At 43.0% G+C, this 24,667-nt stretch overlaps 2 protein-coding genes across 6 annotated transcripts; one reads left to right on the top strand and one right to left on the bottom strand.

Annotated features, from left to right (window-relative positions):
- Positions 1 to 590: 590 nt before the first annotated feature.
- LOC123145942 (F-box/LRR-repeat protein 14) lies at positions 591 to 3,429 on the top strand. The gene is made up of 2 exons (XM_044565478.1): positions 591 to 851; positions 1,576 to 3,429. Exon 2 carries the CDS (start codon positions 1,624 to 1,626, stop codon positions 3,067 to 3,069), a length of 1,446 nt encoding a protein of 481 aa, XP_044421413.1. The 5' UTR covers positions 591 to 851; positions 1,576 to 1,623; the 3' UTR covers positions 3,070 to 3,429.
- Positions 3,430 to 11,211: 7,782 nt separating this feature from the next.
- Positions 11,212 to 18,777, bottom strand: LOC123145941 (vacuolar fusion protein MON1 homolog). Of its 5 annotated transcripts, XR_006472556.1 has the most exons (17): positions 18,360 to 18,777; positions 17,922 to 18,001; positions 17,751 to 17,822; positions 17,613 to 17,652; positions 17,321 to 17,422; positions 17,076 to 17,197; positions 16,849 to 16,981; positions 15,586 to 15,677; positions 15,429 to 15,510; positions 15,164 to 15,228; positions 14,758 to 15,045; positions 14,581 to 14,672; positions 14,098 to 14,225; positions 13,109 to 13,173; positions 12,890 to 12,996; positions 12,778 to 12,809; positions 11,212 to 11,240 (listed from the first exon to the last, which is right to left on the bottom strand). XR_006472556.1 is itself a non-coding variant. In XM_044565475.1 (16 exons), the coding sequence occupies exons 1-15, from the start codon at positions 18,702 to 18,704 to the stop codon at positions 12,779 to 12,781; spliced, it is 1,701 nt and encodes a 566-aa protein (XP_044421410.1). In that variant the 5' UTR covers positions 18,705 to 18,774; the 3' UTR covers positions 11,212 to 12,561; position 12,778. The 5 variants fall into 5 exon arrangements, 4 of the variants coding, with proteins under 4 accessions (XP_044421410.1, XP_044421411.1, XP_044421409.1 ...); XM_044565475.1 differs by lacking the exon at positions 14,098 to 14,225 and having other exon boundaries at positions 11,212 to 12,561; positions 12,905 to 12,996; positions 18,360 to 18,774; XM_044565476.1 differs by lacking the exon at positions 14,098 to 14,225 and having other exon boundaries at positions 12,905 to 12,996; positions 18,360 to 18,774.
- Between the last annotated feature and the right edge of the window lie 5,890 nt (positions 18,778 to 24,667).

Below are 24,667 nucleotides of genomic sequence, written 5' to 3'. Positions count from 1 at the left end.
TTTTAGATACACATTGGACATTTTCTTAAATTCATGTTGACTATTTATCAGAATAAGTGTTAACCACTTTTAAAATGCACACTGCATTTTTTAAATACACAGAAAACCGTTTTAAGTGTTAGAACATTTCTAATTGCATAAGTTTTCTTATATATTATGAATTTTTTAAATGGCGATAATTTTTAATTTGTTGATTAAAAAAAACTGTTATGAAACATGTTTTCAAATGTGCAAACATTTTTAGAATTTCCTTAATTTTTTTAATGGTACATTGTTTTTTACAAATTATGCAAACAAGTTTTACATTTCCATAATATTTTAAAAAATGTCGTGAACAAATTTTACAGTACATGATTATTCTTTTGAATGGTACGAGTAACTTTTAAAATTCTGAAAACAAACTTTTACATTGCATGGATATTTTTATTGTGCGGTAGTTTTTTTTTTAAATAAATTGACTTTTATGATATATATATAATAGTTTTAAATATGAAGCAGTGATAAAAATGAAATAGGCCGGTCGTCCATCGGATTACGATTTGTTTCTCTCTAGAAGATGCTCCCAACAAGCACACACACATTCCGACCAGTAAAGTCCCCAGTCGAATATGGGCCTCATCATCATCAAGTCGGCCAAAGCCCAAGTCACCTAACAGGAAAAAGATTGTCTCAAAAAAAAAAAAACCTAACAGGAAAAAGCGACTACACGCCGCGAGGAAGGCGAGGGTTTCGAGTGACCTCGCCGCGGAGGTTTCCCCACCCATTCCAACCCTTGGTCGCCGCCGTTTCCGCCCAGCTCTTCCCTCCCTGCCGGCGCTGCCCTTTCTCTCTTGGTCGCTGCTTCCTCCGAGGTAAGGATTTGGCTCCATTCCCTTCCCTTTCCGAGCAACATTGGCTGCGCCAGCCGCGGCGATGTCGATTATTCCACTCCACCTGAGTTCTGTTGATCCCGTGCCGCGATGTCTGCGTGCGATCCGTTCTTCCACCGTGTACTTGGCTCCGCTGATGCAGTTGGCCAACCGCGTATGGGCCTGGAATATCTGTGAAATTCTAGAGGAAATAACCCTTTTTTTTAATAAAGAAAACCTGTCCTGGAGTGTCTAGAAATCGCTATCTTCATCTGACTGGCTAGGTCCTTCCAGATGTGTGTTCAGTTCAGCAGGTGGATGCTTGATTATCTCGTGGACTTGCTGTTCTAATGGGTGTGTTTTTAGACTATCCCCTCCCCCCAGCCCCCACCCAGCAGCAATTTCATATGTTAGGCCATTTGATTAATTTTTCCTTGTAGTATCTTTTGTTCCATGATTTGGATGCAAATATTAGCTTGCAGTTGGTTACCATTCGCTGTGAAGATAAGCGCATGAATCTTTCAAACTAGAATTAAAAAGTTTGATATTTCACTGATGTTTCCTTTTATAGTACTCCCTCCGTCCCATAATATAAGAGCGTTTTTTACTGAGGTAAAAAACGAGGTAAAAAACGCTCTTATATTATGGGACGGAGGGAGTAGCTCTTACAGCTGTCATATGGTTATATCTTGCTGTGTTCCATTCTGACAATGAATCTTTACTTCAGTCCCTGCAGAGCCTTGAGATTGCCCAAGTTGTGCAGCTGAGATACTCAATGGAGGATCTCCCAGAGCCACTGCTTGCAGAGATCGTCAAGAGGATTACCAGGACAAGTCATCTTAATTCTCTTTGCCTTGTGTCGAAGCAGCTCTACACTGTCGAGGCGGAGCACAGGGATGCTATCCTCGTTGGCTGTGGACTCGACCCTTCTACAGAAGCCTTGGTGTCGCTCTTCTCCCGGTTCCTCAATTTGGCGAAAGTAGAGATCAACTATTCTGGATGGAAGCCCAGCAACGGGGACCAGTTGAACAACCAAGGCCTCCGTGTTCTATCTTCTCACTGCCCCTTGCTGTCCGATCTTGCTTTAAGCTTCTGCTCATACATTGGTGACTCTGGTCTTGGCTATCTAGCTGATTGCAAAAAATTGAGGTCGCTCAGGCTGGACTGTGCACCAGCAGTCACTTCTACTGGGATTTTTCGTGTGGCGGTTGGTTGCAGGCACCTTTCGGTTCTCCACCTTGTTGACTGTATGGAAGTAGACAATGTGGAGTGGCTGGAGTACCTTGGGAGGTATGGATCACTAGGGGAACTTGTTGTAAAGGATTGTGATGAAATCAACCAGTATGACCTCTTAAAGTTTGGTCCAGGATGGGCAAATCTCCAAAAGTTTGATTTTGGGATCATTGGAAATTACTCCTATGACCCCTCCTACGTGCTTGGCTACCCATATAGTTATGAAATCTGCTGTGATAGCTTAAAGGATCTTAGGTTGGCTCATATTATAACCGATCAAGAAATTGGACTTCGTTTTCTCCTGGGGAAGTGCAAAGCATTGGAGACGCTTTACCTGGAGTATGTTATTGGTCTAAAAGAGAATGAGATGATTGCACTATTTCAGAGGTGCAGCAACCTTAATACCATCTCACTTCGGCTCATGCCTCTGCATTGTGAAGATGATCAGTTCAGGACAGTGTTGACTGATGTTAGCCTTAAGGCTCTAGCTCTCAGTTGCCCTATGCTTCAGGTTGTTGAGCTCACATTCACATTGTGCGGACCCAATTGGCCTACTGAGATAGGTTTCACACAAGAGGGCATTATGACGCTAATCCAATCTTGTCCAATTCGTGCCCTTTTGCTAAATGGTGCCAGTATTTTGTATGACGAGGGGATGAAGTGCCTCTCATCCTCACAGTTCCTGGAGACACTTGAGCTCGTGGATTGCTGCTCTATAACTGATGCTGGTATGAATTTCATTATTCAGGCTCCTTGCTTGAGGAGTCTCACACTCCGCCGATGCAAGAAAGTGACAGACAATGGGATGGCTGAGCTGGCACGTAGACAGAAGTTGGAGTCACTGACCGTTATAGGCTGCTGTAATATCTCTGAGGAGGGTGTGCATGGGGCTGCCAAAACAGTCCGTTACTCTGCCGAGGTTGAAACCTGGTTCAATTTAAAAGGATTGAACATGAAAAGGAACAGGAAAAGACGCCGGTCGCCCTGAATCCAGTCTTTGGCTATTAATTCGTGTTGTTATATGTCAGCAGAAGTTTGAAACCCCAAAACTGTGAATGTAAATTTGGAGGACAGGTGCACCTGCCATTTCCTTGCCACAATGTTCCAATATGCTTCAGATGTTGTAGACTTGTTTTGGTAATGCGAGATCTGTTTTAGGAATTTGCCAGAATTCTCTTTTATGTTATGACAGTAGCTTCGATTCGTAATCTATTTGCATTGCTCCTGTCTGTGAGGTCTACCTCATTTGATTGAGATCGCCGAACATTGCACAATTTTATTCTTGTAGCTTCAGTGTTTGGATTTCAGAGTAATATCAGGTTCTTTTGGCTGCTTGTGCAACATTTAAGGTTCAGGCGTCATCAAGCGCATTAAGCCTGGGGATTAGATCTGCTAACCATTTCTTTACAGCGGTTTTTGTGCTAGATAGGATTTTTCTTAACTTATCAACACATGTGCACATATGAAACAAAGCAAACATAATACGAACACGGAACAAATGCATTTTTCTTACACTGAACATACATGTGGTACATACATGGTAATAGTTCAGAAACAAGTGTTGGGTTTCAGAACTCAAAATATAAAATTCTAAGATGTGTACTTTGACAAGTATGCACATGCAAACAGTGGGAAGTAAAAGTAATTCCAGTTACCATGTTATAAGTAGAGTACATTTACAATGTTAGCTAATGTGTACTTTAACAAGTATGCACAGCCGATGAGCTCCGGCAAAACCTGCTGCTGACCCGCCAGCTGCCGGCCACAGTGACATCGAGCAGCAGCAACTCGGGCGCGAGCCTCCCGTTCTTCTCCCCGCCGGCCGTCGATCACCCCCATCTTTGCAGCCATCGCCATCGCGAGGCGGCGCTCAAGCAGCTGGCGGCCAAGGCGCCGCTGCCGCAGTGGCATCGGCTACTGCAGGCAGTGATGGACGCGCGGCCTTTGCTGGAGAACCTGATGGTGAGTGGTGGCAGGGCCGGTGCCGCGGTGGTGTGCAACCCACATTTTCTACTCATCGGAGCTACTTGAAACTGGTGTATTTTCATTTTTCAGACTTGTCTCAGGCGCCAGTCATACACTATTACAAAAGAAACCAAGGTGCCAGCTACTATGAAAAAGTTTTGTGCGTACTACTGTTTTTAGACTAAACTTTTCTGAATTGATTGAATATACAGAAAGGAAGAAAAACAGTTACTCCAAACCTATATGTATGACGTAATTTGGATTCCATAGAGAACTAAAAGGTTACAGGCCAAGTACATGGAAAAAAGAAATGGCGCCCGACCGCATCGACAAAAGATACACATAGAAACCAATTATTGGCCTTAACTTGTCCCGAATAACGATCATCATTAATAGGGCCACATTTACATTTGTGATAATTTTACCGAGAGAGACGAACCTCACACATCTCCCCAGCAGTGGTGGTATTGCCTGTGTGGCTGTGTCAGTATGATAAGTACATGATGAATCATGAGAAATTTCGACTAAAGAAACAAAACAAAACAAATACGAATTTACATACAAGACAAAATATCACCAAGCAATGGTGCTTTCTCCGTTTATCAACACTCTGTCTTGTACTAGATCCCTAATCCATTGGCATACTTTGTTGCATATCTTGATCCCAAAACCTTTGATTCATAAATTTTCCAAATAAACTTCTGAAAATCCATTTTGGTTTCAAAATGATTCCAGACTAGTTTCATATTTTTTTTCTCAGAATTCTACATGCATTTTCTCACATACAGTTCCAAATTATTTCAAAAGGGTTTCATAATTTTCTCAATTTCTCACATAGAAACTTCAAAGGTTTCACCAATTTTTAGTAATTCCGTTGTAGTATCAGTATGTTCTCTGAAAAGTTTCAGAACGATTGCAGTTAGTTCATCCGTATTCACTTTTTCCCACATTGTTTCAGCACCATTCCAGAATTGTTCACACAATTTCACAACTTGAACCTTGTTTCAACATAAAACTGAATAAGTTTCACCGATTCTTCATACAGGTTTAGGCTGGTTTGACATTGGGGTTCATACATCATTGTAGTTGACAGTTGACTCAAATGTCGGGTGGGATTTCAATCTAGTTTCATACGGATTTGACAAGGTTTTTGTATGTTTGTTGTTGTCCTGTTCCATAATTCAGCTAGCCCCGACAAAGTTTCAGAAAGTTTACCCAAAACGTTCAAGACAAGTTTTTAGAAGTTTTAGTTTCCGTTGATAGTTGATCTATTTTCCAATTTATTTATATTATAGATAATTGATGCAAGTTCCATATATAAATTGAAAAACAAGTCATGGAAAGGATGAGGTGACCAAAAAAACTTGATGTTGCTATCCCAATCATACAACATGGGTACCGCGCCTTAAGTATGAAACATGCAACACATTGTGTTTACTTTCTCACAATTACACAACCAATAGCAAAGTGTCGAGGTTGATGACGGAATTTATCGTGCACATCCCTATCTGGTGCGCCAGTCGTTGGTGTTTGATTCCGGCAACAATAGTTTGGGCAAGAGTACGGAACACAAATTGTGATGGTAGCACATTTGACACATAAATTATACACTCCTGTTGTTGCCGATGATGCTGAGTGTGATACCGAGTCTTGGTCTTGACGCACGGGAGTTGTTCTCGAGGTCACAAGGGTTTGTGTGTATGGAATAGTGCGTCTATGGTTGAACCTACCAACCAGGAGGTCCCTACCCTACCTTATATAGGTAGATATGTAAGGTTAGAGTTACATGATTCGAGATCCTTTTATGGATAGAAACCTGATCGTTTACAACTAAGCCAGCATATATATAGATCTTTGTCTTGCACTCTAATCCGATGGGGCGCCCCGTGTAGTAGTTGAACTCCGAATTGTGCCCGGCCCACCAGGTGCATAGTAGGCCGGCTTCCCCTCCTTGGCGGCACTTAAGTGCCCATTTGTCTAAAAAAAGTACTCAAGTGCCATGTTCTTGTCAGGCGGCCTTGATATCAAGTGACTCGCGTTCCTAGTTTGTTTGAGATTGGCGCTTTCTTGGTGGTGATGCTGCATCTCCCTTGTTCAAAAAAAGATTCGATTGAGATATATTGATCCATTGAGATATGCTGCACCTCCCTTGTTTGGTGGCCCAGAGAACTAGTATACAATGAAGATCGGCAACAAGGCAGTTGGTGCGGTGGGCGGTGGCCTTGGTGGCTACAATGGCCGTTCTGCAGCTTGGGGTAGCTCCGACGGCATGGCTCGCTTGCCCCGGCCTTCAGTCGAGAGTCAGACCACCATCATGGTGAGCCAGGAGGGAGTACAAATGGAGAAGATACCCTGTGGGGAAACCTGCAACTGGATTCCCGTTTAACCGCTGGTTGCAGCTGTGTTGCAGGGGAGTGCAATCAATAAGTTCGTCTTGTTTTCGGGATCAGCTAGAGGGAAAAAGCTCCTTCCCGCGCGATTAATCAACAAGCATGTGTTGCATGAGAAAAAATATATTTTATTAGCTTGAAAAACGATCTTATATTATGGGACAAGAGGAGTATCATAGGATAAGTTGCATCGAACGGTCATGGATGGACAAAACGCGAGATCGGACGTTCCACCAGAGTGGATAGGATACACCAGAGCTGAGATGCTTCCTGAAGTGCGTAGCTAGTGTCAATAAATATCCCTCTGCCTTTTAAACACCATTGTCCGACGTCTTGTTTGCATCTCATCAGTCTAGTCTCCCTATAGTACTGTTTACCCTTCTTCAACCTAGCTCCATCCATCCATGGCTTCTTCTGTGACGGCCTCATCCGTGCTTAAGCTGGGCGCCATCGTGCTCTGCGTGGTGCTCGCCGCGTCGTCCGTGCGGCGAACGGCGCCACGGGACTGTGACTCGCTCTGCGAGACCGCGTGCTCCTACCTCGAGTCGGCGGCGTGCAATGGTCTCTGCGGCGTCCCCGCGGCCGTCTCCTCCGAGAAACCGACATGCCAGTCATGCAAGGAGGCTACCAAGAAGTCGTGCAACACCGAGTGCGTCAGCAGGTGCAACACCACGCCGGATTCGCCGTCTAGCTGTAGTGCCAGTGGGAGCAAGTAGATTGATGCAGCCGGGCAAGGTCAGACGGCCCTATGGATGGATGATGTGCTAGCTAGCCGGCCGGGGAGGAAGCTAGCTACCGCCTGCAGGATGCATCCGTGTTGTGTTGTACTCCTAATTTTGTTTGTTTCAATATAATTTCCGTGTTGCTATGGCTTCCGGCTCGATTCATATGCTAGATTGGGCCTACGCAATCTACTAACCGCACTGTTATTTCGGCTTGTTTGTAATAAGATGAACATCACTAACCGGCCAAACTATTGTCCATGCTCCACCCAATTACTTCAAAAGTCCGAACTGATGGAGAGAAACAGACAATATATTTCAACACAAACTACTGGTTGTCGCTTGTTTGGCACCGGTCAGTGACTAGAGTACTTGTTTAGCATCTGCAGTACTAAGTTTACTCGTAATCAATCTATACCCTCGAATTCATTTGGATTTAGTTTACAGTTCAGAATTCGGATTTAGGTGTTTACACTTTGTTTTGAACATGTTTTTAGGTTTATAGAGTTTTCGTTGTGTCACGTATGTGAACATAAGTAGGCTAACCAGGGTCCTCGCATATACACATGCATGTCTGAACTTTGAGTAGGTATTTTACTCATTCAAATAATATGATATAATTATGGTAGTTTTGTAATATTATTGGAAGCATATAAAGGATTTCATGATATTCTAACACAATTTTAAATATCTCATATTAATAAAATGTAATTTATAGCTCATTTAAATACATGACTCAAACTATGTCTTTGTTCATCCAATAGTTCTAAGATGATTTAGATAACTTTGAAATGTTATTCAAATAATAGTTTTATTTCTTCATGAACTTTACACTATTATGTTACCACATCTAAATAGATGCTTCATTTAATTAACTTTAAGGTTAAATATAATTTTCTATGTGTAAACAATCTTGAAAAGTCACAAGGAAATATCCATATAAAGGACATGGCATGTTAGTTTTTTTGTCCCTTTTAAGAACATGTGAAAAATAATATATAAATTATAAGGACCAGCTAGTAGTGTCCCACACAAGGTTCTGTCAGTAGTGCTTTATATCATCGGCAGGTTCAACTTTAGGATTGGTCTACTAATAGGCACACAACTAATAAATTGGATCTACCGCTGATATCGAGTAATTTGCAAAAATGGGCTGTCTCGACAAAATGGCCGTAACTTTTGCATATGAACTTGGATTGAGCTGAGATCTATATCGAAAAGTATCTACACAAAAAGTTACATCCAATTTCAATGGCCTTTGGCGGTTTTCAATTTTTTTGAATTGTCAAATTCGGCTAGGAATGTAGAGTTCCAGGTGTTTTAAATTTGAGGGGAACATCACTGGTAATTAGAATACTAGTGGTGTGCCAATTTGAGGGCACACAACTGCTATCTGGAATATTAGTGGTTTGTTGGTTTAGGCACGGCACTAGTAACTGTTACCATTGGCGTGGGGCTGGCACGTCAGTGGTAACCTGTTATCAGTGGCACCAAACCAGTGGGCATGCCCCGCGCCACTCATGCTATTAATCGGCTTTTCTGTACTAGTGGTACTAGTGGGTCACACTGCTGACTGTGATGGTGTGTGATGAATTTTTGTTGTAATATAATTGTCTGTTGACATTACCCCAAATGAGCGACTTAGGCCAAATTGCCTGACAGTGAAGTGAAGTGGAGTCAGTAGTTAATCTGTTAGTCTAGCTCATTTGAAGTGAAGTGGAGTCAGTTTCTTACTAGTGCCCATTGAGATTCGTTAAACTGTTAGCCGGTTTAGGCCACAAGATCCGCGTCTTGCGGCGCATCGTTGGTGGCGCTGCCTCTTGCAGGTCACAACGTGCTTGTAACAATGCATGTAACCCTTCCCAATGATACCAAGAGTCAAAAGGCAAAAGAAAATCACATGGCAATCACACCCATCATCCCATACTCCCATGTTTTGTATCCGTTGGTACTGCCATCAATCTCCAAGATGTATTTAACACCGGTTCACATAATTTTAGTTTGAGAGCAGGCTCCGATCTTATCTCGCCGCTGCTGCCTATAAAAGGGCAGAGGACGATAGGAGCTGAGCAGATCAGACACACGAACAAACCTACCAAATCACAACTCGCTAGTCAAGCTCGCAGTATGAAGATTGGCAACAAGGCAGTCGGCATGGTGGCCCTGGTGGCTGCAATGGTGCTTTTGCAGCTCGCGGTGGCTCCAACGGCCATGGCTCGCCTGCCGCGGGTTTCAAACGAGACCATCGTCATGGTGACTGAGGAGGGAGTGCAACAGCGGCGGTACTACTGTATGCAATCATGCCAGTGGACTGCATGCACGAATCCTAACTGCAACTGCATTTCTAACTCGTGCTTCATGATTCGCTGAAGTCGGTTCCCTGATGAAGTACGCCTTTGAAAGTACTGTTAGTCATGATGTTGCGCATCGATCTCCTCATTGTAGTTCTTCTTTTCAAATTCAGTTGTGTACTGTTGTTGTTTGAGATCAGTGCCGTTCACGATCGTTCCCGTGGACGTGGGGTTGCTCTGTATTTATTATTGAATAAAAGATGTTGTTAAGGCATAAAAAACCCTCCCGCGTCCATATATATATATATATATATATATATATATATATATATATATATATATATATATATATACGGAACACAATAAAGCTTACCTGCCTGTTGGAAGAACTTTCTTCGTTTCTAAATATAAGCTTTTTCAGAGATTTCAACTACATACAAATGTATATAGACATATTCTAGAGTGTAGATTCACTCATTTTACTTCATATATAGTTCATATTAAAATTCCTAAAAAGATTTATATTTAGAAACGGAGGGAGCACATGCTTTCCAAGACCCGCAGCAGGTGCTTCACCGAAAATGATGCTACTTACACGTATACTGCTGCCCTTCACACAAAAAATTGACACTCCTTTTTTTATTGAACAAAAAATGTTGCTACTCGAGTTAACAGTAGAGCTTTGAAGCGCGTGATGGCACCACCTGCCTCTGCGCGTCAAGATGCCTCCCAACTCCCAAGACGTTTCTAGCGTGCACGATCCGCGTTGGGTGCTGGAATCAACTTCTGTGTTGTGCTTTGAACCTGTCTAATTAAAGATGCATCTCCAAAACTGCAACTGGGCATAGTTTAGGCCGGCTCGTACGTACGTACAAGTATTGCACAGGGACAGACCTGTTGTGCTATGTAAAGGATATACATTAACAAGCTGCGATTAAGATTGGACACTCATGCATGCCTACATTATTATTTCGCATAATTTTACTAGCTTAACTAATCAGCAAGGTTTCATGAGGCTTTTCCGATAACGAGCGCCTTATTACTCAATAGATTCGAGCATTACACCGGATCTCTGCATAAGTAAGATGCACACAGCCGCAACAGGTTCGCAAAAGAAAAAAACATAAAAAATGCGAAAAGTAGTAATCATAAAGAGATTATAGATCGCTTATGGTGACGGAGGACCAATCCGTAGATCATGCTGCCAACCATGTTGGATAAAATAACCCTTGCCTTATCCTCCAACTATGATGTGTACTTTGACAAGTATGCACAGACCAACACAGAGAAGTAATTCCTCAAGTACGCCTAATTCCAGACAATGTTAAGTACAATACAATACTTTCTCTGTCCCACAATATAAGACGTTTTTCCAAGCTCTGTTGGCTCGCAAAAACGTCTTACATTATGGGACGGACGGAGTACATAGCAGGGGCAGCTACTGCAGGCAGTGATGGAGGTGTGGCGTCTGCTGGAGAACCTGCTGGTGGCAGGGCAGGCGCGGTGGCGCAAACCGCAGCAGGTGCAGCCGGTCCCCAAGCCTGTCATATCGGCGCCTTCAGGCTCTCGATGGGTTGGGGGGCCATGGTAGCACCTCTTCTCTCCCTCGCCAACATTTTCTACTCGTCGAAGCTACTTGAAACTAGTGTATTTTCAGACTTATCTCAGGCATCAATCATGTACTATCGCCAAACCGGGGAATTAGAAAGTTACAGAAATAAGGAATGGCGCCCGATGGATCGCAGCATCGACAAGATACAAATAAAAACCAATTATTGGCCTTAACTTGTCCTGAACAATGATCATGAATAAAGAAGTGAATTTCAGTTTTTACCCCCTATCTTGACATTTGTGTCACTAATTACCCTATTTAGCCAGATTTCATCCGTTTTACCCCATTTAGCAAAAATTTCCCATAATTTACCCTGTTTAAAATTTTGTATCCGTTCTGACTGGCTGGTCCCAATTATCAGGTCTAGCTGGCATGGCACATGGACGATTTTTTTCTGTCTATTTTTCTCCCTATTGAACCGGTCCTCCTAGCTTCTCCCGACAGGCCAGGCCCGACATGATCGCACCGTCATCACAGACACGCCATCAACTGAGCACAGCCTGATGATTATTGGAATAAACCACGATGTCCACGTCCGACTAGGGCAGGAGGCAGTCCTCACATAGGATACCTATAGGCTTCGTTTGGCTAGGGTTAGGTGCTATATACATGTTACTAGTCTATGTTACTACCTCTATAGTGGGGAGTAACATATGTGTGGTAACATGAAGCACTTTATTTATTAGGCTATAGACACATCTTGCCTTGATATGTGTGATGTTACTCATATTAGTAGTAACTAACTATGTTATCACTTTCATCTCTCTCTTTATTTATTGCATGCCACATCATCTATTTAATCTAGATATGTGTGATGTTACTATCTATGTTACTCCCACTGTGGAAAGTCTAAGCAGTTGTTCTTCGACCGATCGGATGTAGCGCTAGTGCAAAGCCCAGGTTCACGTACGCGTGCATGTGCATGTGGCACTGTTCATCAATCCACCTGTGCTAGCTTCCTTGTCTAGCTAGCTTGCAGGTTTGGTCCTGGTGAATCGATCTAGCTAGCGTTTCAAAACCAATAATGAGGTCCCTCGCCAAAGTAAGAAGAAGAACTGAGTGCAGCGGGTCACGTACATGCACGTGCCCAGCCCGCTTTCGGCGAGCTTGATGGAGCCATAGGAATCCACGGGGTCATTTCCTACCTTCATGTCACGGCCCATACGGCCCTGCTCGTGGAGGTAAGAAATCGCCGGCCCCTCAACACCCATCGCTGCCGCTGTCTGACAATTCCTAACCCTAGGTTCAAGCGAGCCTGACGAGTGCGTTCGGTCGGAAGCCTAGACAGGCGATGCAATCGATTGGGGGCAGGAAACTCAAGCTAGAAGTGACTGGAGGCGAGCGTGGCGCGCGGCTGACTCGGGCGTTGTGCGTTTGATGTGATGTGAGTGATCTTCATCGTGTCGAGCCGGTTGGGAGAAGATGTGTCCTGCGCGGCCCGGTTCAGCAGTGAGAAAAATAAGCAGGAAAAACCAACGACGTGGCATGCCAGCGCTAGACCTGACAATTATGACCCACCGGTCAGAATGCTCAGAAAATTTTAAACAAGGTAAATTGTGGTAACACTTTTGCTAAATGGGGTAAAATGGATGAAATCTCGCTAAATGGGGTAATTAGTGTCAAAAATGTCAAAATAAAGGGTAAAAACCGGAATTCACTCAATAAAGAAAGGGCCACATTTACATTTGTAATGGTGTTAAAGAGAGAGAGACAAACCTCATACATCTCCCCAACAGTGATGGTATTGCCTGTGTCAGCATGTTAAGCACATGAATCATGAAAATTTTCGACGAAAGAAGCAAAAACAAAAGTACACGAGTTTACATACAAGACAAAATATCACCAGGCAATGGTGCTTTCTCCGTGTATGAACACTCTGTCTTGTAGATCCATGATCCACTGGCATACTCTGTTGCATACCTTGATCGCTTGGGTCTGCAAGCAAAATGTGTGTACCCAAAGTAAGATTACATACATCAGGACAGTATTACTATAAATGATGCATTGATCGCATCGCTGAACTGTATGTAGGCAGATAGATGCCAACCTTGTCAGCCAGTGGACTGAAGGCTGCATACAGCTCAAAATCCTGGGTTATCCAGCTAAACATAACTGCAACAAAAGGGAAATTGGTTGTGTAACAAAATAACTTGAAACGCTTAGGCAAACAGGAAACAGCATGCTTGAGCTAGTAACTTCGACAGTGCAGGTATTCCTGGGACATCAATGCCACAGAACCACAACTGCAGCAAGCAATGAGATATCTGCCGGCTCGTAACAGCTACCAGTTATGCTCCCTACAGCTACAGGCATGCGCCTATGTGAACAGAATGGATTATTCTACTGATCCTCTGACGGTTCTAGGTCTTTGCATTAAGTGGTTTCAATTCAACGTAAAATAGAACAGCATACTGCACCTTTGGCTGTGTTTGCAAACGTTCAAAACCGATCTTAAAGTAAAGATGTACTCCCACAAGCTATTATTTCCCTGCATACTGCATGCCCCTGCTGGTTTCAGAGTAGTGTTTGCTTAAATAGCTAAGACTGCAGAAGTTTTTTTTTTTTCACAGCGCTATGCTTGCAGAAGTTCAGATCGCACAACTGTGTTATGTGAATAGATCTGTGTGGGTATTAGAATCACATAGCAACTAGAATATAAAGGTAATAGTTTCATATCTCTCGAAGGTAGAACATGTCATTAAATGGCCACGACTTTCGTCCCTATAACTGGCTCCAGGTACAACAATAGTCGAACTAAAATCTTATATACTCCCTCCGTTCCTAAATATTTGTCTTTCTAGGCATTTCAAATGGACACAATATGCGGATGTATGTAGACATATTTTAGAGTGTAGATTCACTCATTTTACTCCGTATGTAGTCACTTGTTGAAATCTCTAGAAAGACAAATATTTGGGAACGGAGGGAGTAGTTTCTAGTTCAACTATGCTCCCAGACACTGACATAGAGTTATGGACATGAGTGGAGCTTGATCAAATCTGTCTTTATTATTCTGCAAATTCAATTTATACATACCTTTGTTTCCAGATAAATGATTTGATGTGATGATATCTAGATCCCAACGGGCATCTTAGTAGTGGCTAATTGGCTATCGGAGCAGAAAAATACACTAAGAACGAATTGCATATTTCTATAGTTGCTACCTACACATCATATAAGGATTTCGTTAGAAATCAAACGTCAGATTTTTAGCATGGCAAAATGAACGCCCAAGATGGCAAATTATGTTGTCGCGAGGATGACAATTTCCTTTAACAAGCATGGCGAATCCTTGCATCTTCAGTTTTTTTCCAGGAATTGCCATGCTAGCTAAATTTGCCATCCTCGTGACAACATAGTTTACCATAAAAATGTTCAATTTGCCATGCTTAAAAATCTGAAGTCAGAATTTGCCATCTCAATTTTTAACTTGGAGGAATCAACTAACTGAAACAATCAGATCTGTCAAAAAATTCCAAACACACGAAGTAAGATGTGGAGTGTGCCTGGGCAACTCACCATAATCCTCATCTTTTCTGAATTGAGTTCTGTGTGGACCAGTTGCTTTATCATGCATGGAAGCATAAACCTTTTGATAAGCCTTGTACAATCTGCACACACCAGGTTTTCTCTCAAAAGACGGTTCAGTAATACGGAAGTAAATAATGTAGTAGTACTGTCATCAATATTCAATACCTCTTCTGTTGCTTTGGATTTCTTATGGGCAAGGGGAACTCAGACGATACATACTGGTCAAGATAAACACTTCTGTATATAAAATGCCACAGTCCAGCTGGTCCACCAATTACCTCATCAGAAGACAACGGTTGAGAATTTAGGCCTTGAGAAGACTGTGCAGGAGCTGATGTAGATTGAGAAGAAAGATCAATAGGGACATCTTCAACACGCAGTACATTTTCATGTAAAGACCTTTGTACTTCAAGAAGGACATTCGATTTCAATATAACATCCTGAATACGGGCCCTAGACATTGTTCAGAAAAGAATAGTTGCCTCAGTTCCATAGTACATGTTAGGCAGCGTGCACTCAGTATCTTGTGAATATTTTAACCGAGTATTCGACATTTTATTGTGCAGCTCACCTTGAATCTTTCAAATCAAAAAAGGCATCTGATCTCGGAGTAAGAAGAGTCAAGTAAGTATTTTCCTGCCATGGAGAAGAGATTAGTTAATATAATAAAATGACTTTCTCAAACCTAAACTAAAAATAAAATATGATCGGCACTGCATATAAACTTCTACAAGTTTCCATCTGTGTCGTAAGACATGCATCATGATTCTCATAACGAAGATATTGCCGGCACACTGACGTGAACATGCATATTCAGATGCACCTGTTTTACTCACATCAAAAAAATGAACATAAGCGTATAGGTAGGCCATAGGACTGTATCTTGGCAAGCATATGGGTGAAAAAGACTCCGAAGTCCTGCATTAAACAGACCAAACTTGTAAGATGGTTGCAGGTCAAGGTTTTTCATTTGAGATAGTATGTGAAGATTACCTAAAAGATTCGGAGGATAATATGAAATTTGCAAGTAGTAATATATCATCAGGATGCAAAGTTGCCTTTTGTGCTCCCACAAGACTAATAACCTGAAAATTAACCAAGATGTAGCTCTCAGAAATATGAATGCAGAGGACTAAGGAAAATAAATGATTTACGTTATCCATCTCCATAGACTAGCAAAGTTGCAATCATAAGTGCAATATTTGGCATGGCAAAGTTCTGTGTCTCGTGATGGGATCGCAGATGCAATTGGCTAGAATTACATAATAACTACCATTAGCATGAGCAAGGAGCAATCTAAATTGGTACTGGTACCGTTTGCCAAGCTACAGAGCACGGACGTCATTGACTCTGCTGGAGAAATTGAAAACATCTGATACCAAAGAACAAAAGTGGCAGGCTTTGTACAGAATTTCTCAGAAATGTGGTATATCAGCTTGGATACGGTGAAAGACGTAACTGATTAACTGGCGATAAATTAAGATTAATGATACTGTTGTATGAACCTTTAGAAATGTCAAGTGGCATTTTAGCACATAAGCCGGATGAGCACAGTATGATTAAAGAGTCAAGTGAACTAAGTAGCACAATGGAAGTTCTGACAGGAAATTGGACAAACCTGAAATTAAAAATGAATGTAGCTCTCACAAAAACGGACACATAGGACTAAGGAAAATAAATGATTTACGTTAAATGTCTCCAAACAGTAGCAATAAAGTTTGGTGCCTTCTGATCGGATGCCAGAAGCACACAATAACAAATAATAGCACTAGAAGGAGCAATCTATAATGGTACTGGCACCCTTTGTCAAGCTACAAGCTCAAAAGCCGTATACTACTGGAGAAAAGCCATCAACTCTACTGGAGAGATCGAAGATTCTAATATGGGGATACCAAAGAACACAAATGGCAAGCTTTCTACGGAAGTTCTCAGAAATGTGGAATATCATTTTGGATATGGTACAAGACGTAACTGACTGACGATAAAATAAGTTTTATGCTCATGTTATATAAAGCTGTAGAAAGTTCGAGTGGCACCTAAAGAGTGTTCAGAAGTAACTATAATAAGAAAAGTGTTACTCCCTCCGTCCCATAATATAAGAGCGTTTTTTACACTACACTAGGGTAAAAAACTCTCTTATATTATGGAACAGAGGGAGTACATCTTACCAAATAAGCATAGCCTCAGCACAGTAAGATGAATACGTCAAATGGGGTTAGTATCAAAATGAAAGTCATGGCAGGAAATTGGACAAACCTTGTGATCACACATCAACAGTCCAAATAGAACTCCTGAATCAGCAATGTCCTGCAAAGCTGCACTAGCAGCCTGTCTTGTTGCTTGGGCGAGGGGAAGGCATGTGTATGCATGAAGAAATGTAGCAGGATTCCTGTGTAATGGTTCAGTAAGATATCAATTTTAAGCACTAAAGTCCAAAATGAATTAAGATGAGATAAGTGGAAAGGAAAAGGAAACAAGCTGACCAGCTGAACGCATGTATAAGAGATCGGAAAACCGCATCTGTGCCACCTAAAAGTGGTGCCATATCGAATTTGGGATTCTTCTCAAAGCACCTGTTGACCGACTTTGTCAAAATAAGCAACATCTGCAAGTTTGTGATTTCAGACAGAGAAATCAGGATAGGTATGGAAACACATGGCTGTACAACAATCATAATAAAAATAGAAGAAATTCAGATGTGTTAAGATGAATGCAGCAGTGGAAGCACCTGACCATACATGAGCTCTAGTTGTCCCCTCAATCCTTCAAATGACTCTTCGGTGCAGCTTATACAAACTAAATATATAGGACCTTTGACAAGGAAAACTATCTGTAAGGAAGGAGAGTGTACAATCAATTTAGTAGTATAATACAGTTAGTACATAAAAGGGTTTGCAAGTGAAATGTCCATCTTAAGTGGTGTCTGATTGTTCAGGCCTCGATCGAAGAACGCATGCATTGTCCTTCTGAACTAATATTAAATGAACAGAGTAAATTTTGGACAAGGAAGGCCACTTGACCTGATGTTTTCCAGCTCTCACAAATTTGATATGGTCAGCGCTGGATAAAAACAAAAGAATATCACCAAGAGGAACAAATCAGCACAGCCGACACCCCACAGGAAAAGGTTAAGGCAGTCAAATCTAATCATTGCATACCTGTTCTCAACAAAAGAAACAATCGCCTGCAATGTAGCAGAAAACCCAGCTAACTTGTGCTCATCTCCATACCTAGGAAGTCAAATAAGATGAGGGAAATGGCATGTTATCGTTTTGAGTTCCTGGTAAACTCTATCATGAATCATTTTTGCATAAGTGATCTTACCTTACCTAGAGTATATTGGCTTGCCGGAATTGCTCAAGATGAAGAAATGCTTTTTCCTCTTCCTCCATGAAGCTGAACCATCATCCTGGAACATCGAGTAAAGGAACACACTCAGGGTACAACTCCAGCAGTAGCAACTAGGGTAAAACATTTACGAGTTTGGTAGTTTTTAGATGAGTAAATACATTTACGAAATTACGGATGAGCATGGATACGCATCATCACTAAAGGTACATAATTACCAATGAAGCTACTTAACTAGTGTCATCGCTGGGCATCCAAATTACCAATGAAGAATGAATTGAGGGGTAAATAATTCATAATTAGACGATTGATGTAGCTCAAGAGACAAACAAGACTCCATGTGTAGGTGAATCACAATGGTGCGTGACTGCGTGTAGTGTAAGGAGATCAATCATAGAATGATTTAAGCTGAGGAACACCTCGTCAGCGTGCTTCTTGCCCTGCGCCCAGTCCTCGGCGCCGGGGCAGAGGGGTGGAGCGGCGTCGGGCTCCTCGATGCCGCCGGCGCCCGTGCTGGAGGCGAAGCTGCTGCCCCGTTCGCCGGCGTAGCCGCTGCTGCTGGGGCTGGGAGGGCCGGCGCCCCCTTCCTCTTCATCGTGCCCCTTCGTCCACGCGGCGGCCGCGCTGCTCCCGCCCCTGGACGCGGCCGTCGCATATCCATCGTCCTCGTCGATCTCGTGGCCGGCAGCGAAGTGCGCGGGCAGGTCGGAGCCGCGGAGAGAGAGGGCGGCGAGGGGGTTCTCGTCGTCGGGGGCTGGATCCATGGACACGGGGGGGAGGCCGGGGGGAAGGGACCGGAGCTTCTCCGCTGCGGCGGCCGTCCTTCTCCTCTGCGGCGGGCACGGGAGAGAAACGACTCGGCCAGCTCGCTGAGAAATGAGAGAAATGGCCAAGTACTGAGGTGATTTTGCTTAGATTCACGGTCGGCCGTTCGATTAGGATTGGAGGGCAGATACGGATGGGTTAAGTTGATTTTTTCTTTTTGAGAAATGGATGGGCTAAGTTGCATGGTGCCTCAACCCGGCAATCTGACCCATGGTCCAGGTGCCCATGGGCATGGGCACCCGACCCGAATGGGTAGGGTATGGGTCGCTAAATTCGCCCATGGGTCTTATCCATGGTAACCCGATTAGCCGTGGGTAAGGAATGGGTACAAGTTCATGCGCATGGGCACCCGATGGATCGCCTGATAAATATTAGTAAATTGATGAATAAACATATTATCCTGTATTTACATCTTTCTTGGTGATGCATGCGATTTCTACAACTTGTATTCGTGGGACCAAATCTTTGGTTAGGTATGGATGAGCAGCTGAACATCGAGAGGACCAAATCAATGCAGGAGAACACCGAGATGGTTTGCAGATGCTCAGTGCGTACTGAAAAAAATGCTTAATTGTTCTTTGAGGCAGGGCATTCAATACAACATACAACTGTTAATAAATTTGGGGCGTAGAGCGCTGACATTTTAGATTGATTAATTTGCAGGGGAGGCCAGAAGCAGAGGCAGTGATAAGGTCTCTACCGGTTTACCTACTGACCACACATCGGCCACCCATGTGGTTCGACCAGCGCACAAGAGCTTGGTTCTGGTGTGGTGAGAATAAATGCAATGGAGGAAATTGTAGAGTTCGATGGGATGTGGTCTGCCGTCCGAAACTCCTAGGTGGTCTTGGCCTTCAGGATATGAACACATTAAGTGGAGCTCTCCATCTACGTAGGTTGTGGCTAAGATGGACACCCTCGCATTTGCCTACCCTGGGTCTGCTGGACCCATGTGATGACGATGACTTCGCCATGTTTGCAACAACATCAAGGGTGACCACTGACAAATGGTAAAACAACCCTGTTTTCGAAGGATTCATGGCTAAACGGATTGGTGACGACAAGTGTAGCCCCTGCCCTTTTCATTGATTCTGCTCTTGCTCTTGCTCGTAAGAGCAGAATGGTGGCTGATGCGCTGAAACTTGATAATTGGGTTCACAATCTGGAACGCGTCTGGACGGATGACATGACGGAAGAGCTGCTTATTTTTGCAAATCTTCTTCAGCACATCACCCTAGCTCCAGCGGTGAATGATCAAATTATTTGGAAGCTTACGGCTGATAGGGTTTATTCTGCAAGTTTGGCATACCACTTCCAGCTTGAGAATTACTAGATCCAAGCTATACAACTCTGTTTGGATAGTTTGGACGCCTGCCAAATGCAAGATCTTCCTCTGGATGGCTATGGAATGAAAGATCCTTACTGCGGACATGCGACTGTTAAGAGGCTGGGAAAATAACTATTTTTGCCCTCTATGCATGTGATGCCTTGAGACTACCTTGCATTTGCTCTCTGAATGCAAATGGTCAAAGCGGATTTGGGAAACCTTCTCCAACACGGCTAGTCTGCCATCGTTCTCCCCGGAAGTCGGGAACATTGAGGTCTCTATCTCATGATTTAGGTGACAGAACAGAGATGGCAAGCTGTAAAGGTGCAAGGGGTTTGACGACCCTAAACTGTTAGGAAATCTGGCTTGAGCAAAATAGAAGAATTTTCCACCTAAAGGAACTCCCGATGCCGGCTTTGATCGTAAGGATCAGAGATGAGGTAGTAGCCTGGAAACTTGCAGGTTGTCCCATTCCCTTGGACCCAGGTTGAGCTGGACTAGTGTGCTGCTGGTCGTAGTGGAAGCTTTGAGCAAAGCTCAGCTCCTGATGTATTTTTCTTGTGCCCTTCTTTTTGGTTCTTTTGGTTCAGGTTAACACTTGTACCAGGCCATCGGCCTCTCTTCTTCTTCAATGGAATTATTACAGTAGCTCTCCTGCAGTCTTTCGGAAAACAAAAAACAGAGCAAAGAACAGTAGATTGTGTCTGTGCCGTTGACGAATCAGCCTGGCTCAGAAACGAGTATCCCTATTTCATATACTTTCTCTAGGGTAGGAGGGGGCCATAGCCCCCCTTGGCCCTAGTGAAGCTCGGCCACTGCCTGCACGAGCATATGGGCCCATGGATCCTTGGCGGGCAACGCAAATTTTGCACCCGAGCCAGCCCAAGGCACGAGCATATGGGCCCATGGATGAACTGTTTTATATGGGCCTATGGTTGGGAGGGCCGTTTTGGCTCTGGGGTGCATATGCTCCCTGATGAACAGTAAATTCAGTAGTAAATAAAATTTAAAAATTCTGATTTTTTTTGTAGATGTTTTTGTTAGTGTAATGAGTGTGCTTGATAATTTTCATGCGAAACGGGATGACGGTGCTTCGTCGGTGCAAAAAAAGTGTAATATTTGGAGGTAACATTGTCATTCGACTTGTTTTTTTTGCACAGATCAAAATACTTAATCTTTCCTCCTAAAAATTTGCAGGTAGAATCTTAGTGTGACAATGAATACATCTATTTTTTTCCAACTTTTTTGGACGTCTGCAAAAAATATTTTTGATGGGCAGGAGCATATGCTTCCAAGAGCCGAATTGGATTTCCTATATCTTAGTGTTGTATCTAATACAACCCTCATTTAATGTCTTCTGTGAGAGAATTTTGTTGAAATGTCTTGGATTTTCTACCAAGATCTATATGTAGATTAAGGTAAGGTTGCTCTCTCTTTCCTCATAGGGTACCACATTAGATTTTTGCTTAGTTGCATGGCTAAGATATAGTACACAATGTAGCATTGTAATTGCCCTCATTTGTACAAACTAGTTCTCTTTTTATGACTGTATCCATTTAATGTGGTTATATTGGTCTATATCTATGCCGATGTAAATTTGGGACCTACTCAAAATTAATTGTGCACATTGAATATATGTGATCTGATCTAACCTATTAAATATCCTATCATTTGAGTTAATTTTTCATGTCCTATTCAATTACCAGGCGGGCAGCCCCACCAACAACTCACTTGTATAGAACCATGTGCGGTCTAGAACATCACACTCGCTTAATTGTTGTTACGATGTGACACTACTGTAGAATACCCCTTTTGAAGATCCGATTGCAGAGAAGGGCTCAGTAAAACATCACTAAAGAAGGGCTCAGTAAACATGGTCCTCATTCGATGTGTGTGACGTGAAACGACATTATCTAACTTCCCTTTTGTACTGGTTGCAGGTTATAGGCGTTGGGCTGATCGATTCCCGAGTGTTAGAAATGTTGTGCATCAGCATGTATCTGTCTGACCTTCTCTGCCCAAAGGTCTGTTGGAATAAAGCCCTACAGATGGGGAACCCAAAGTGCAAGCATCCTGTCGCATCAAGGTGTAATCTCATGCACATGTGTTGTGTGTATAAGTTTTAACCCAAAATTGTCGTTGTTGGACACGCCGATCCATAGGGAACGTCCAGCGAGCCACCGAATCCGGCAAGAAGCACGAGTACGTGAGTTACATCCTGGGCATGCTGATAGAGGAGAAGCCTCCTACCTCTCCGGTGAAGACTGCAAGTACAATAAGCTTGGTTCATGTTGTATATGGTTATTTCCAAACTTACTAACAGCAAGTCCAAGCAAACACAAAACCAATAAATCTAAGATTATGCACGGCAAAATCAAATCAAACAGAACAACCAAAAATTGCCGACCAATGTCCTCACATGCATGTCGCACGAGATTTTATTACTGCACATCAATGTCCATTGCTTGACATGATGCTAGAGTGCAACTCTAGTCACAAACGACGCAAACGCAGTGACTGTGAAGAAGAGACTTGCCGATGCAGTAGGCTTTCTTGACGTGCCTCCGAGTGCTCTCGCACCAGTACCGACAAACCATTCCGCAAAGAGGGACATCCGGTACATCGAGTGTTCCGCAATGCTCTGCAGACAACATACATACATCAGCGAAACAATTCCAGACTGAAAGGGTCCAAAGAAATTCTGCGGTTGAATTGACAAAATTCCTGATAACTTGTTCCACTCCCGTTGGAAGTTAAAAGGAAACGCATACATAGGTATAGGGAGATCAATTTCATACCAGCGTGAATGCAATTTCCTAGCAGCATAAGTACCATAAGGCAAAGCAGAAATGTTCTCCTTTCTAGTATTTGGGCTTCAAGAAGCATACATGACATACTATATTTATAGACTTATTATAGAGAACATTTACTGCTAGTTCACTCAAATAAGATCAACAAGATCTCTGACCGTATCATTGTCAGGGCAGTCCTAGTGCACTATGGCTTAAGCTATATCGTCTACCACTAAATATATATATATTTTTTGATATAGCAGCCCCAATGCACTAAGATCTATATAAGAGGGGGCCTAATAAACCCAGACGAAGGGAATATATCTTAGTGTTGTCTCTAAAACAACTCTCATTTAATATCTTTTGTGAGAGAATTTTTTGAGATGCCTTGAATTTTGTGCTAAGATCTACATCTATATTAAGATAATGTTGCTCTCTCTTTCCTCTCAATGGTGTGCCACATTAGATTTTTACGTAGGTGGCATGGCTAATATGTAGGAGTATTACACAGTACACTAGCATTGTGACTGCCCTCGTTTGTACAAACTACTCATTTTTATGATTGTATCCATTTAATGTGATTATATTTGTCTATGTCTATGTCGATATAAATTTGGGAGATATTCTAAAATAATTATGCACATTGAATATATGTGATCTGATCAAACTATTAATAGCCTATCATTCGAGTTCATTTTTCATGCGATGTTCAACTGCTAGGCGGTCACCCCCACCAACAACTCACTTGCATAGAACCATGTGCGGTCTAGACATCACACTCACCTAAATTCTCGTTACAATGTGACACTTATGTAGAATACCAATTTGGAGATCCAGTTCCAGAGAAGGGCTCGATAAACCATCACTAGTACTATCCCTGCCACATACCCCTTTGCTCGGTCATACCCAAGGCACGCAGCCGCCTGGGGTCTCTCGTGCCTCCCGCTGGCGCCGCTGCCGGTCTACCTCGTCTCCTGTGGTCTTAGGGCCATGAAGGCGTGGTGGATCTCTGTCCTTGCCGGCGGGAGGGCTCCGTTTTTGCTATTTTTAAAAGTTTTGTTAGGGTTTGTGTCCTGCTTAGAGAGGTGAGATGGTGTGACTCTCTGAAGATGGAATAGGGTTCTCCCCACCTAGCCCCTGCCCTGGTGGTGTTTCTAGCGTCATCGAAGGCGTGTGTAGGCTTTTCTCCAGCGGATCTCATGGGATTCGGTTGGTGTTTGCCTTCGGTAGATCCGCGGGGATCCGTTCTTCGTTTGTCTACAAGTTGGACACTTCTGATCTACACGTCTCTTCATCGGCGGCAGTTGCTGTTCCGGCGCACTGGTCCTATGGGGCCTTAGCATGATGACTTCCCGACTGTCTACTAAAACAAGGTTTGCCCGGCTCCAATGAGGGAGGGGCAACGATGGCGGCACGCCTTCAGCTCACTCCAATGCTTGTATTCGTCGCTAGGTGGTCTGTGGACCTCGATGTGATTTTTTACTTCTAGTGTTCTTTGTACTACCTTGACAATTGATGAATAGATCGGAAGTTTTCCTCGCAAAGAAAAACTATCACTACTACTTCTCTTGCTTGACTGGGAAGTCCATCACGTGTCAGTGGACATCGTAAATGCCAAAGTTTTTTAGTGTGCGGGCATTACAAATGTTGCGAAAGTTTCCTACATTTTATCTCAAAAAGCGAAGATTGCAACAATGGTGCAAAAACACCACACACATGTTACATGTGTGTGGTTTTTCTGTTACATGGATTAGGCGGCTGAAGATCATGATTTAGTTCAGGC

The sequence above is a fragment of the Triticum aestivum genome, chromosome 6D, assembly GCF_018294505.1.
Source record: "Triticum aestivum cultivar Chinese Spring chromosome 6D, IWGSC CS RefSeq v2.1, whole genome shotgun sequence".
Taxonomy (NCBI): domain Eukaryota; kingdom Viridiplantae; phylum Streptophyta; class Magnoliopsida; order Poales; family Poaceae; genus Triticum; species Triticum aestivum.
This window is presented reverse-complemented; position numbering and strand designations above follow the sequence as displayed.

Bases quoted from the DNA above. Each gene is read 5' to 3' on its own strand.
- LOC123145942 (XM_044565478.1), top strand. From the start codon at position 1,624: ATGGAGGATCTCCCAGAGCCACTGCTTGCAGAGATCGTCAAGAGGATT.
- LOC123145941 (XM_044565474.1), bottom strand. From the start codon at position 18,704: ATGGATCCAGCCCCCGACGACGAGAACCCCCTCGCCGCCCTCTCTCTC. The intron at 17,198-17,320 runs GTGCTTCCACTG...ACAAACTTGCAG, and splicing joins TAGAGCTCATGTATGGTCAG to ATGTTGCTTATTTTGACAAA. The intron at 12,810-12,904 runs GTGATATTTTGT...ATGCTGACACAG, and splicing joins GGAGAAAGCACCATTGCCTG to GCAATACCATCACTGTTGGG.